The sequence below is a fragment of the Merops nubicus genome, unplaced genomic scaffold (genome assembly GCF_000691845.1).
Source record: "Merops nubicus isolate BGI_N331 unplaced genomic scaffold, ASM69184v1 scaffold33298, whole genome shotgun sequence".
In the NCBI taxonomy this organism is placed as follows: domain Eukaryota; kingdom Metazoa; phylum Chordata; class Aves; order Coraciiformes; family Meropidae; genus Merops; species Merops nubicus.
The window spans coordinates 13,215-28,354 of NW_008625680.1; the positions used below are offsets into that span (position 1 = coordinate 13,215).

Below are 15,140 nucleotides of genomic sequence, written 5' to 3' on the forward strand. Positions count from 1 at the left end.
GTCAATGTGTTCAACACATGGTGTCCTTTGCACTGACAAACCCACAGCCTGGCTTTTATGGGGTTTCTCTGACACTTGTCAAACGCTGGTGACAGGGCAAGCTTGACGAGGCACACGTTTTTATGTGGAAATTGTTATAGAAGGGCATTGCAAAAAGATGTTCTGTAAGGAAAGGAGAGGCAGAGACTAGTTGACAGAGAAGAAAACAGAGGCAGTTGCAAAGGGTAGAGGTTTCTTTTTGGTTGGTGGTTTCGGGAAGAGAAGAGAGATTTCCTTCAGCGATAAATTAGATGCTTTGGGAGAGAGAAAGGGTGTTTGTTTCAGCAGTGATGAAACTTGTGTGTGAGAGAGAAGCCAGCTTCCTCTTCTCCTAATTCAGGCTGCATGTTTTGTGGCATAGTGGTTGGAGGTGCACAGGTTGCCTCAGGATTTTAGTGTCTACTTTGCAATTGCTCTGAGGTGCCTTTAGCTCTGTCCTTTCCATCCGTGAAGGTGGAATAACAATTCCCAACAGCCCTCAGAGAGATGCTGTTTTTATGGATGAGGTAATACCATCAGTGCAGTACTTTGATCATGTATGATGCTGTAAATGGCAAATGCTACTCCATTGTACCAAGAAGAAGAAATGCTCAGCCAAGCAGGCACATTGGCCAGGGTCGTGCTAGGTCCCTGCAGCACTGTGCTGCTATGAAGAGAAGACTGAGGCTGTAGAATGCCGAAGAGACAAAAAGGCAGAAGCATATCTTGCCAATCTCCTAGTTATCTATTTGTCCCATCTTTTTTCTCTTGACTTGTGTAAGCTCGTATTCATGAGCATCACAGGTATTTCTTTTCCCCTACTGAAAAAACAGCCATTGTCTAAACAATGTGACTCTGGCCACATTCCCTCCTATTCAGCACAATGCAATCTTGGCTCTTTACTAGTTAATATTTGCTGTCAACAACCTGCAAGAAAACATAAAACTCAGCGCTGATAAAATTTGCAGATGTTGCAGAGTTCAGGGAGTGGTAAACAATGACCAAAACAGGACTCTCATCTGGGTGTTTTCAAAAATTGAGAACATGCAAGGAGTATGCATTAGAATAAAGCCAAATGTGAGATCATACATATAGAAAGATGGGAGGTGGGTCATACGTAAAGGATGGATGGTGGGGGAAGGGTCTTTCACCTGGAAGCGAAACATGTAGGAGTAAGTGCCTGGTGGAGTAGATAAAGCATGTCAATGTGGGCTGCCAATGTGGTGCTGTGGCCAAAGGTTTAGAGTCATCGTTGGCTATGCAAACAAGGAAGCGCTGGTCAGGACTGGGGAAGTTGTGTTATCCCTGTATGGACAGCTGCTGCTGAAGTACTTGGTCCAGTCCTGGTGTCCACAGTTTAAGAAGGATGTTGTATGAAAGAGGATTTAGATGAAAAAAAAAATTAACAATTATAATAATTATATGATTTGTAACGTCTTAAAGTATTTGACTCAAGAAGATTAAGAGGTGACTGGATCATCATGATCTTTAAGTATATGTTTGGGGAATACTAATCTGATAATTGAAGGTTGGAAATCTAGTAATAGATGATCTGAGTAAATCTAATGGCTGCATATGGAGACTAAGCAACTTCAGAACAGAGAGAAAATTCAGGTTTTTAGACCTGAGAGTATTCAATCATTGAAAAACCTTTCTGCACGCTGAAATGACCTATTCCTCTGACTCTGGCTGAGCTGCAATCCGAAAATACAAACTGAAGACCTATCGAAGGTAATTAGTGTCCTGAGACAGGTTTTAGTTTCATCAGAGCCATCCCCAGCTGGAAACTGCACTTCAGAATTCAAATACAAGCCAAGTGATCCAAATGCCCCAGTTTGCTCCCTCAGACCTATGTGCTCATGTATATATAGGCCTATGCACAGAGAAAGTACGTGTACATGCTATTTTGTTAGTCTTCATTTCTCTGGTTCCAAATTTAACCAGAAGTGGAAGGGCTGAAATAACATAAGAAAGGTTGGACACACGATATTTCCTGCTGCTCAGCTAAACACAAGAAGTGCCAAAAATCTTCCAAGGTAGCTTGTTTCTTTTACATTTTTCTCCCAGTTCTGCAGACTTGAGAAGGTCAATTACTTTTGAGAAGCATTTGACTTTGGCAACGCTTATGGAAAGCAAAGTAGATTTATGACCTTTTGGAGATTTGCCCATCGCTGTCCCATCTTGTCTTTTAAGAATAAAGGCTGAATTTTCAGCTACAGCCTTAGGTTTAATAGGTGTAAATTTGTTTCTATTCACTTCTAAGGCATCGTGACTACCTGTGTGAGAGTTTTCTTTTAGATGTCTGTTTATTTGTGCTAACAGATCAAGTGATCACTGATATTTGTAGAGCAGAAATACAGGCTCAGGTATTTCCAGAAGGAAAATCATACCAAAACAAATGAAATTGGATTCAAACTGAGCAGAAAAAAATAGAGCTCTAAAATGATATACTTAGGTTAGTATGTAGTGACTACAGCCTATCTGGAATGCATACTATAATGGTTATATCATGGTAGAGAGGCAGGGGTTTTTTTTGCAAAGCAGAAATATCTCTGTGGTTTGTGTATGGGTTTGGAACTTGTATGCAAGAATGGAGTGGGGAATTTGAGGCATGAAACAGTCATGATGAGAGAAGACCCGGATTGCTTTCAAAATCGACAGCAGAAACCAGGCGGAATCGGCTCCGATCTGCCGCCTGCTCCTCCACCCTGGTCTGTGTGCTGCACCAGAGATGGTTCTTCTCAGGTTGGTGAGCTCCTCGGTTGTTTCTATTAGTACAGGAGAGATGCGGTCATATGGGAAAGCCAGATGGAATAAGATGTTGGAGTCTGGATAAGATCTGAGATATTTTTACAATAAGATATTAATTCTCACAGAGGTGTAGACCTTGCATGGCATAAATCAGTAAATGTGCTGGAACTGCTCAGGTTTGCACTCACAAAGTATCTGCCCAAGAATGTTCTCAAAATCCAATTAAATAACTAGAACTGTTTCATGTGGAAATACCCCTCAATTACAAAGACAAGTCTAAGCTATCATGATGTGATTTTTACAGCCTCCTCGCAGGGTGCCCTAGTTTGCATTCATGGAATTTTTTGTTTTTGTTTTGTTTTTGTAATAATGTGGATGTTGGCCATCTGTCTGATCCTGGAAAGGTTGTAAGGTTGTCCCCACTCCCCAGGTCCTCTTCCCACTCCCTCATTGATCATAATGTTTGATTTAGGTGCCACTAGATTTCCTTCTTTGTTCTCTAGCCCTGCAACCCACCTCCCCCTCCACCCCCCCCAAACACACAGGCATTGTGCAATGGTGTAAAAGCTCTGCTCTTTGCAGCTGGGAGTAGTAACTGCTCAGCTGGTTCCAGCACTGCCCTAAAGCTGCTGTAAAGGTCAGAGACAAGGGAATATTAAAAAGCAGAACAAGCTGTGTTGTTGTCCCCCCTTCACTCCTGGCTGTGTGTTTTGATCAGCACCACAAGCAACCTCATGCTCAGCCCTCTGCTTCTCGCTGCTCGGTGTTTCTGGCCATGGAGGGGGTTCTGTAGGGCAGCATCTCGGGCGGTTTTCCAGCTTGACTCTGGGCTTGGCCGCTGCTGCAGCTGATTGACTTGCAGTGCTTGTCAGGCACAAAGCACGTTTTGAAAGGAAATGCCATATTGAACTCCCAGTGAGCTGATGGGTATTGTGCACGGTCATCTGATGGCACAGATGTGCCCCTAATAATCCTTCCAGGAGAACGTTTCCTCCTGGGATGCTCTGGCCATCTGATCTTCTCTGAGGTATGCTGACCTATCTTGACCCAGTTTATGATCAATTCTCTCGGCTGTTTTCTGAAAGGAGCCCAGAAATACCACTTTATCATTTAGATTGCCTGGAAGCTGTGGTACTTACATGTCTGTTCCTTCCATAGACAATACTCTCTGTGTTTGCTCTTAAGCTTTAACTCTTACAAAAGGGAGGAAAGCCGCTCTGTGTCAGCATGCACGAGAGTAAATTTCCCTGTAGAGCTTTGATAGCTAATCAGTATTTGGCTAATAGTGCAGGGAGGAGGAGGAGGAGATGTAGAAGCAGAAGTAATGTGTGTTCTACCAAGCACATTGCTAGGAACGTTCATCAGTGTGTGCAGAGTGACCCTTCTGCTGCTGTGGGTTGTACTTAGGTTCTTTTTTTACAGGTTCGTGTGTGCTTCCAGTTTTGTGTGTTGTGCATGCATCTGTGAAAGGTGGGCGATTCAAAAGTGCCTCTTGATATGTGTTTTGAAACGTCTGATTTTAAAGGGAGAATGCTGTGAATGCTGGATTTCCCTAAAGGTGAATATACTGCTCAGGTACAATAGGGTGGTTAATTCGTAACCTGGTTCTGCTGATCAGTCAGTATAGATAAGCTTAGAAGTTGAAAGGTGTGTTGAGGTCCATTGGAGACAAACCAACAAACTTATTGAGGGCTTCCAATTCCCCGTATTTGAAGGTTGTCTGTGTTTTCTTAATCTCTAAACTCTGCTTTATTGATGATGGACTACACTAGAGTGTCAAAAATGGGCAGCCACCAATCTGAATTCTTGTCAGAATCAAGCCTGATACAAAGCTTCCCATATTTGACATACACCAGAGATTCTCTGAAGGAACTTTCTGATGGCTGGAGAGTTTATGGCTTTACGCAGTAGCCAAAGGAAGCCTGCCTGTACTATCTCAATACTGTCCCTATGTCTGCATGTGTTCTGATCATCTCTAATAACATGGACAGATACTGGTTTTCCAAGCTTCAATGAAAAATATTTAGCTGTTTCTGAGAACAAGGCAGGAGAAAGAAATTTGTTGATATTAGAAAATCCTTACCCTTCTTTTGAATGTTCCCATGGTCTCAGACTTCATAGCAGGGACTGAAGTTTGACCCTTGTGAAGGATGTGCTTTTTGCTATCCTACTAAAACCCACCTAAACCTAGTTATTAGATCATAAACAGCCACAGTTTGTTAACCAGGTACCAGTCTCCACTGGTTCTGCAGTGTTATTGTGAAATGCATGGGGAGATCTAGATAAGAAGCCACTAGCACTTGTTTACGCTGATACTATTCACAAAGGAGCCCTTGCAAAAGCAACACCCAGTCTGGGGATGACCCTGTTACAATACTGCAAGGACTGGAGCTCACTTCTCTCAGCCATCTGGTTATGCCATGTTATGTGTTCACTTACACCTCAAAATCCTCACAATCTAATAATTTCTCACTAACCCCAGCCTACCAGATCTATTTGCAGTAAGCTCTTCTATACTCTTAGTGGGTATACTCTCACAATAGGCTCAGTGAAGTGTCACTAATATGATTGTCCATGCCAGTGGCTGCTCTGTTGCAGCCTACATGATTTTGTTATCAGAAGAGAAGGATTTATGTAATGTTCATAACTAACCAGCCACTATAAATTCATGCTTTGCTGTTTTAGCTGTTCTCACCTCCCTGCTTTCTGGCTTCAAGGTATCTCATTGAGCATATGAGTGACTGGGAATTTGAGAAACAGTACAGAATATATGCTTAATTTAATGCTAAATGGCAATGATATAAAGATTTTTGCTATTGCAGTGAGCCATGGGCCAAATTCTCAACATTAAATAGGCGTAGCTGGATTACACTCTGTATTTCTACATGATGAAGATCTTGTCTTTCGTGTCAAAACAAAAAGAACTCCATCCTTCTGTCTCAGATCCGAATCCTATTGCATGGTTTGAAAATGATGATATCTGGTGTGAATTCAGCTCGATTGATAGCAGCAGTAAACATCATCTTTTTCCTCCCTTAAGTAGTATGTTGCCACCTGAGCAAGTCTCAGGTGGTTTCCTCGAGCCACTCCTCGTCTCAGGGGTTGACCTCAGGAGGCCTCTTAGAGCTGTGTTGGAAATGGTATAGACAGAGATGTTGCCTTAAGTACTCTAGACTTTGAATTATTTAACTATTCTGGAAGGAAGTGGGGGCTGGGAGAGGCATGGGAGAGGAAAGGAGAGATTATTTCTCCTCTTTGTAAAACTATATTGGGTTCAACGTCATACCATGAAATATCCAGTGCAGAACTCAAGAACTGCTCCAGTGGATCTTCGCTGACTTATCCAATTGCATGGAACATGGGGATACTTAACCCAAATCTGTCGGTTTTAATTATTTTCTTCTGGACAGATAAAAGCTTTCTATAGGTTCCTGTAGAATATTTGCTCTTTCAAGCGTTCCTCTGTGCTTTGATACTAAACGATTAAAGCATGCTAAAGAAAAAAACAGCCCCAACCTTTAGCTCCCTGTTCTTGGGCCCCCTGACTGCAGCTTTGATTGTTGACCTAAATTCCCCTTTCATAACTGAGTCCTGTCACCTCTGGTTGGAGTCTCCCAGCAAAACAGGCACGGCCAAGTTTCAGAAGTGCAGGGCGCTGTTTTCCCTTGTGCCTCGCGCGGCCGTGCCGGGCTCGCAGCACACCTGATGTGTTCAAAGTCCAGCTGACCTCCTTCCCCCCCTTCCCCCAGCCTCTTTCCTCCTGGAAAGGAAAGCATAACAAGTCTTGGGGTTTGGTTTTGTTTTGCCTTTTTTTTTTTTTTTTTCCTTCCCATTGCTCAGCAAAGTGGGGAAACTTTTTTTTCTGTGTGAAGAATTAAATTCTTAGGTAATTCTACAGCTGAGCTGATTACCGGGAAGGTTGCTCTTAGCAAGACGTGAGCAATGGCACCGAAGTGAGTGGAGGGAGGCCTGGAGTTTGTTATTGATAATATTAAAGTGGATTACAGCAGCTTGCATGGGCTACTTTGGCCTCTCTTCTTTCAGACTCTGCCCACAGAGTGCTGCTGCTGACTCCAGCAGCTACAGCCTCTAGCTGCGAGTTCCCGCTTCTCTGTGGCTGCTGCTGATAAACATCTGCTCCAAGCTCAGTGTCGCGAGCTGGGTTACAGCAATGCCTGGTGTCCTCACCCAGGACTCCTCCACAACTTCAGCAGCTGATGCTACACGCTGTGCTCATGCTGCCAAATTCTGTCCTGCACTCAGGGCTCACGCGAGGATGTGGCTCTATTTAAATCCCCAGCAAAGTCCTGAAAACAAATTGGGGTATGAATCATACTCTGGCCTTGATTAGGGTTTCCTGGAAGAGGTCAGATGGACAGTTGTACATTGGAGCTGTTGTGGGTCAGTAGGCAGAGAGCTGAGATTTTACTTTTAAAAAAATGGGGGAGACCATATTTCTGGTTTTCTGTGTTTGGCTTTTGGCCTTTGGAGCATCATTTTCCAGCTTTCCCCACAGTTTTGATGCCTAGGAATTTACTTTTCCTATAAGGGACAAACATCATGGGACTGGAAGGAGCCTCATGGACCATCAAAGTCTGTCTCTGCCCAAGCGTTCACGAGTGTGGCAACTTACTCTGTTCATGCTTTGCCCTGGAGATGTCTGAAAAGTGACTGCTCCTTGGTGGGGAAGGCAGGTTAACGTTGCCTCTTGCTGGAAAGCTCAATTAGCACCTCTTCTCTTTTGTAGTTATTTTTTTAAAAATAAAAGATAAAATTCCAGTTTAATCCCTTGAGTTTCAGGAACAGAAGCTTTACAGGGAACAAAAAAAGTCATTCAGACAGAGGAGTTAGGAGGGCTGTCAGTGTTCCTCTCAGCTGTAGCTCTATCCCTTTCTAGCAACTCAGGGCAAGCAGAAGTGAGGAAAACTGTTTGCTGCTGTATGAAACTTGTACATATTTTTTTAATCTAATTGCTGTGGGGAAAACAAACATCAGTTTTATTTCGCACCATTTCTTGGCTAAGAAACTTCAGGCATAGTCGCCAAATTGTGGTTTTGCAGTCATTGGCTTGAGTCTCATTTACCATGAGGCCTCTCTACACCACTCTTGGTTTGTTGAGGGACATTAAGTAGCTAAAAATGTCCTTTACCACATTATTGTAAAGAATTCTCAGTGTAAATGAGAATCTAAACTCTGTATGTTTTTCATGTAAATGTTGTTTGTGGTCACAGCTGAATTTTGAAATTCAGAGTGTCAATCATTTTAAGGGGTGATTCTGCTCAAAACCAGCCTTGTTTGGGGTAAAAGAGGCCTCTTCTTGTTTAAAATGTTCTTAATTATGTCTGAGAAATAACTCATGGCTATGGAACCATTTACTAGATTGAAATAAATTGTGAAAACAGCAAATTATTCAGTTTTCAGAAGTTCTGGCAATTATTTCACTGTCCCCCTTCCAATGGCTTTGCCCTTATTAGTTGTCATAGAAGAAGTAATAAATTCTTTTATTATGACATCCAAAGTCACAGCTGAAATTAGTTTCATTGTGCTGGGGACAAAACGGAAAAGTGACACTCCCTTAGCCGGAGGATTCAGTCTGAAGCCAAAAGTAAGTGAAGGATTGGGAAAGTAGGTACAGAGTACGAGCGAAAGAAGGTCATAAAGAACTGGTACGACTTTGCAAGTTATAGGGAGTGTGGGTTTCTTATCCCTTTTCTTGCTTTTTTCCCTCTTAAGAATAAAACAAGTCTTGCTGCCGAAGGGATTGTGTTCAATCCATCTTTTCATCAAGAGTTGGAGCACTGTAATAGTAAAAGTTTGAGAAAAGAATACTGTACGTGGCATGTGGATTCAGCAGTGACCTTTGCCCTAAACTAGAAAATGTAAGGAACTGGCATAGTAGACTGTTTTAGTTCAGCAGCTTTCATACTGGCATGTTCAGTGGTGTCCCTATTGTCACTGGGGTTTTTTTTTTCTTTTTCTGCCCTCCTTTGGCTCCCTGTAAATCTTGAATTGATGGCAGCTGTTTGAGCCAAACTCAAGACACATTGCATCACATCAGGGTTTAAATGCTCAAAGGCAAGGGAGGGTTGCTACTATTCTGTAGTATTCCTCCAGCAGCTCCCTCTGTTCAGCTGAGGTCAATCACTAGCATCATGAAGCACTTCAGAGAGGAAGATGTTCTTTAATGCTGGCTGGGAAACTGAATTTCCATTCCACAATAATTTATTAGTTCTTTGGGGGAATATTTCCAGCCCCAGTCAGTACAAAAAGCCAAAAACCTTGACCCTTGAAGACTGTATGGTGGACTAACCCAGAGCTGGAGACCCCAGAAGCCTGTTCCAAGGACTTAGAGCCATCCATCCAACAGCAGGGATCTTGGATACCTTAAGAAACAGGTGGAGCAGCTACTGCTTATGTAGCTACTCTGTGGTCTGCAGGCCTGGAGATTTGGTTGCTGGGTGGCAAAGGTGGCAGGAGATGGTGGGGAGCATGGCTGGGATGAGGGTTGACCTTCTGTGCTTGCAGCCAAAACAGCTGAGGGAGTCCCTGGGATTCCCCTGTCCGTGTTGAAGACCTGCAGCTTCCAGAGATGGGACTAGCCCATTTCTGCATCACTTTTTTCAGCATTCACCATGTTGGCATGTCTTGGCAGGCAAAAACTCTCTTACAAAATGTCTGATCAGCTCCATTGGTTGTATTACAATAACTAGAGGTTGTTATAACTTACTTTTTAATGACATATTTGGAAGAGGGACTTGTCCTGCCAGCTGTCTTCTCAGTCACTGCAGTATTATCCAGCCACCATCATTGGACAATACCTTCATTCGAGAGTCATTAAATGCAGACAGTTATGGGCTCCCATGCATATGAAAATGAATGCTTTGTAGAAGTATTTATTCCATAATGAAAAATGGAATAAAAATCACTTAAAAAATAGACTCCAGAAGGTCATTGGTAGCTTTGGCTTTCAGATCATTAATTTCTCAGGTAAATACCCATCTCAGTAAATGTATTTTTTCTTAGAATATTTGTCTTTTCCTTCCCTGGTTCTCCTCTTCTCCTTCCTCGTGATCAGAAGTAGCAGTATAAACTAGGAGCTGGTCTCAGGAAGGTTTTGAACTGAGTGCGCCCTACAGATGAATAAACACATTACCTTCGGAACCCTGGGATCTCTCTTCCAAGGGAAACAGGAAAAGGGGGAGCTCAGAGTCTCTAGCAAAATACCAGCATGCAGAAAAAAAAAAAAAAAAAAACCAAAAAAAAAAAAAAAAAAAAAAAAAAAAAAAAAAAAAAAGGCCTGTTTCAATTTTTTTAACTTTCCCATCAGAAGAGTGTTTTTTACAGGGAGAGGAGGAGGAGAAGGGGGAAGGGTGTGAGGAGAGCGGGGAAGGTGGGTGCTGGAAGAAGGGAGGAAAAATACAGTGAATGCTCCTGTAACCTTTGCTCTGTTGATACTAGACAAAGCTGTGCTGTTAATGAGTGATTGTTAACAGATGGCTGTTGAGCAACTTAGTCAGAAGCAGAAGATGTTGTTGGGTTGTTGTGCTGGGAGGGTTAGGGTGCAGGGGTGAGGTGAGGGGATATTTAGTCTTTTCATGAGGACCGAACTGTCAGAGATTTATGAATTTTCGTGTAGGCTTTTGGAAGTGGAGGCTTGGGGGAAGGATTGTTTTCTGTGTGCTGATAGTAGAAAAGCTGTTTGGTGCTGAAGGCTCTAATGATTGTTTTTTCAGTTGAGGTGTGTCTCTACAGCCCTTGGCCTTTGAGAACTGAGATGGAAATGTCTGTCTTTAACTTGCCAAACCTCCTGTCCCAAACTGAGAAGAAGTGGGCTCTTCCCATTGCTTGGAGCTGTCTGAAGACTGGTTGAGAGAGCTTTAGATATGGATCCACACTTGGTCTATGAGAGAGAAATCATTAGGGTATATTCCCTGCGGTGCACCAAATTGTTGGTAACTGTGTGTGAGGGGACAGAGATCTTTCTGAGTGTGCGTGTCCGTCCGTTCATGTTTGTTGCCTTTTCTTGATGTGTTCCATGCTTTCTTCAGCACATCCAACATACCAATGTACGTAAACCACGGTTTTTATTTGGTATGAATTTGAGGGTAGCCTGAACACATCCTGTTCACTCTCTAGGATGCTTGGGTGCTTGAGCTTGTCAAGGTGATTGCAGGTGCTGAATGTTTCTCAAGCTGCACAGTACTTAGATTTTACACTTATTTCTTCTCTGGACCTTATCAGGTACAGGGCTCAGGGATATGAGGTACGTGTGAGATCAACAGTGATTGCTGTTGACTGCTGAGCAGTCTCAAGACTGTTCTTATTTTCAAGAAACTTTGGCTGGACTTGATGATCTTAAAGACCTCTTCCAACCAGCACAATTCTATGATTCTGTGATTCTGTGTGTGGCTTGGGTGAAGGTAAGAACCTACAACATTTGGCTGATGGGAATTTGCAAAAGCGTTGTGGTCAGGAAAGGGGAATCCCATTTGTATACGCCACTGACAAATCTTGACCTTTATTAGCAAGCTTTGACATGACCTCCCACAATCTTGTGCTAGATGATTTAATGTCTGTCTTATACACTAACTTTCTAACAGATGGAGGTGAGTGTGTGTATATACATGTAGCGAGAGATATTTATACAGTTTAAAGACTAATTTCTTTATTCTGTCATCCTTATTTATTCATATTTCTTTTTTGGGGGCACATAGGACTATATGACAAATGTTCTTACACCTCCCGTGACCGAGGATGGGTCCTGGGGATTAACACCGTCAGTGACCAGGGGAATAGAGACCCCCGCTATTTCTTCTCTCTGAAGACGGACCGTGCTCGCAAAGTAACCACCATTGCAGCACATCGCAGCTACCTCCCCAACCAGTGGGTGCACCTGGCTGCCACGTACGATGGGCACCTGATGAAACTCTATGTGAATGGTGCCCAGGTGGCCACAAGTGGAGAGCAAGTGGGCAGCATCTTCAGTCTTCTGACCTTGAAGTGCAAAGTGCTCATGGTTGGAGGAAATGCCCTGAACCAGAACTATCGGGGTTACATAGAGCACTTCAGCCTCTGGAGGACAGCCCGGTCTCAGAAGGAGATCTTGTTGGACATGGGCCAGGCAATTCACAGGCAAGACATGCCTCTACCTCAGCTAGTTCTTCAAGACAGTTTACTGAATGTGAAAAACACCTGGTCTCCCATGAAGGATGGCAGCAGTCCTCGGAGCAAGTTCAGCTACCATCATGGCTATTTGCTGGATACCAGCCTAGACCCTCCTCTCTGCGGCCAGACGGTCTGTGACAACACAGACGTCATCGCCAGCTACAACAAGCTCCCCAGCTTCCGCCGTAATAAAACCGTTCGCTACCGGGTGGTAAATCTCTACGATGACAAGCACCAGAACCCCACCGTCAGCCGGCAGCAGATCGAGTTCCAGCATCAGCATCTAAACGAGGCTTTCAGCCGCTACAACATCACCTGGGAGCTGGAGGTGCTGGAGGTGAAGAACTCTTCCCTTCGCCACCGACTCATCCTGGCCAACTGCGACATCAGCAAGATCGGAGACGAGAACTGCGATCCGGAGTGCAACCACACCTTGACTGGGTATGATGGTGGAGACTGCCGACACGTGCGCCACACCCTCTTCAACAAGAAGAAGCAGAATGGGGTGTGTGACATGGATTGTAATTACGAGAGGTACAACTTCGATGGTGGGGAATGCTGTAACCCGGAGATAACAGAAGTCACCAAGACGTGCTTTGACCCATATTCTCCTTACAGGTAGGCAAGTTCGTAAACAAGCTTTTTATGATCCTATTAATGAATATCTGTCGAGCTGTTGATCAGCCTGATGGTTGTTGAACCCTTGGTGTTGTTGCCATTATGGGGTTCGGAGATTGTAATTTTTTTTTTTCTTAGTGTTTGGCTCACATTACCGTTATCCAAATGCAGTCTCAGTAATGGTCTCAGCAGTGTCTTGCCATTGAATTGGTGCTCTCCACCTAGGCTAAAGTTCAGTGCTAAAGACTGAAGCAGCCAACTTGGACAGACTCATTAATTGTTGGTTATAAGCGGTGTATTTTAGTGATGCACAGTTTATTATAACCACAGACTCTCAGGAGTGGGGGTTGGATGTCACAGAAAGCCCATATGTGTTTGGAGAGGGAAGGGCTCTCTGGTGTGGGACAGAACATGAATACTCTTAGGTAGACTTCAATTCTGCAGTACTTTTTGAAGGTAGGCAGGTTGGTTACTCTTAACGATGTGAGCACTGCTGTGGAGGTCAGAGTCTGCAGGTTATGAGCAGGGAGGTGGGGACCAGGTTCCTGGCAGTGCTGTTGCACATGTTGGGTGGGTAATTGAGCTCTTCTTCACTCCATTATATACATGAAAATGGGGGTAATGTTCCTTCCTTGAAAATGTCAGGGCAGCTTTCTGTGGGTGGATGTGAGTTGATAAAATCCTGAGGTGCTCAGCTACAGGCTTCCTTTGTTGTAGTTTGAAGAGGAGTATCCTCAAATAACTTCCATCTGTTGAGCATCATGTACCTACGATTACCCCAATGGCTTTTGGTCATCTTCAGATAAGAGTTATGTTTAAGTAAAAAAATGTTCTCTCTGAATGAGCTGGAAATACAAACACACAGGAGATGAAGGTTAAAGCTGAGATTCTGTTGTCTGTATCCCATGATACAGGTTTTTTTTTAGGGCAATTCATTGAGTCATGTGGGAAGTCATCTAGATGTTTAGAACACCCTGTGTTGTTGACACTAAAGTTCTGGTTAGGAAGCAAAGTATGAGCTGTTCTGGAGTCCCTTCCATTATAGTAATTCAGGCTATATTTGTAACTTCCTTAGCAGAGAGAAGTTTTTTAAACAACATTATCAGCTCTACTGGAGCTTTAAATACACATAATTAAGCTGCAAAGAAATGCTTCCTTCCAGGTTTTTTTTTTTTTCCCCCAAACTTCAGTGAAGTAGTTTTTAAAAAAATCCTTACAGCTCAGCTTGACTTCAGTCAGTTACCAGTGAAGAAAGCTCAAATGAAGAAATACTTTAAATAATAATGATCAGAAACACTGAAAGGAAAAATACCAATCTTTTAATACAATTCAACTGGAGAGGAGCACAACCAAGCAAGTATCATCAAAGGCAGAATGCAATTTGGATTGTTTAAATATTGTAGTTCTGAGAGCTCGAGGTGTTAGTTATAACAGCTGTGACAATTTTTAGAAAAAATACATTCTTTTAAATTTGATGGTACCCCTTTACCTCTTCTTCTGTGACCAACATAATACCCATACAAATTGAAACAAGAAAAGCCTTGTAAATTTTAGTTGACAGCTTTAGGACTGCATTATTCTGACATACAGAGATGTTTCTGTTTCAAATGAAGTCTTTTTGCTATACAGATTGTACTTGCACAAGCCCGAGCAGGAAACTTTTTTCCAAAATCCAAAGTTACCTTAACACAGCATAGCTGCTTTTCATACACAGTTGTATGTTCCTCGTGGACACAAAACCCACATTGCTGAACTTGTTTGGAGGATTTGCATTGCATGACACTGAGCTTACAAGTATTGTACATGTTCACATTGGCTTGAGAAGAACCTCCTCTTGACTGACACAAGGAAGTCAGTGAAGGAGGCATGAAGGTCCTCTTCCACAACGTAGAACCCAAGAAAATTCATAGATCTTCCAGAGGTGTTTTTTTGCAACAATTAGATTTCATTTATTTGTTTTTGCACAGACAGATTTATTTACTAAAAGAGTAATGAGGCATTGGCCCAGGCTACCCAGGGAAGTGGTAGAGTCACCATCCCTGGAGGGGTTTAAAAAAATCATAGATATGGCACTTGGGGATATGGTTTAATGGTCATGGTGGTGTCAGGTGATGGTTAAACTTCATCATCTTAGAGGTCTTTTCCAAACTTAATGATTCTATGATTGTAATGCAGCATTGATCATTGGCAATGAACTCAAGATGGGCAGCAGAAGATATTCCAGCTCTCTGGAGCCTTTATTTGGTGGCTGATATGCTTAGGCAGAGCTCATAGCCACCACTACGGTGGATGCTTGCACACTATGGCAAAATAGAGCAGCTAGGTCTGTGGACTTATCAACAAGGTTTGGAAGGCTGAACATTGCTTGGAGTATTGAGGCTAACGAGTACAGGTTTATGGCAGTGGCTTTGGCAGCAAAGCCTTCATTGACTAAGAGGGTGAAGATTCAAACCCTATGTTTGGCTTTGGTATTGCCCTCAGCGTCATCCCCTGAGAGAGATTTCTGTGCCAATTAGTGACTCAGTCAGAATCTGTGACTCAGTTGGCACCATCTGGGCCCATTTTGCAGCACCAGCCCCTCTTGTCAT

The 15,140-nt window shown here is 43.1% G+C and overlaps 1 protein-coding gene across 1 annotated transcript; it reads left to right on the top strand.

Annotated features, from left to right (window-relative positions):
- Window positions 1-11,305: 11,305 nt before the first annotated feature.
- Window positions 11,306-12,552, top strand: LOC103778189 (pappalysin-1-like; the record flags this gene model as incomplete). The annotated part of the gene is made up of 2 exons (XM_008945764.1): window positions 11,306-11,375; window positions 11,484-12,552. Coding segments are annotated over exons 1-2 (1,139 nt in total), but the record flags the coding sequence as incomplete, so codon positions are not given.
- Window positions 12,553-15,140: the final 2,588 nt, after the last annotated feature.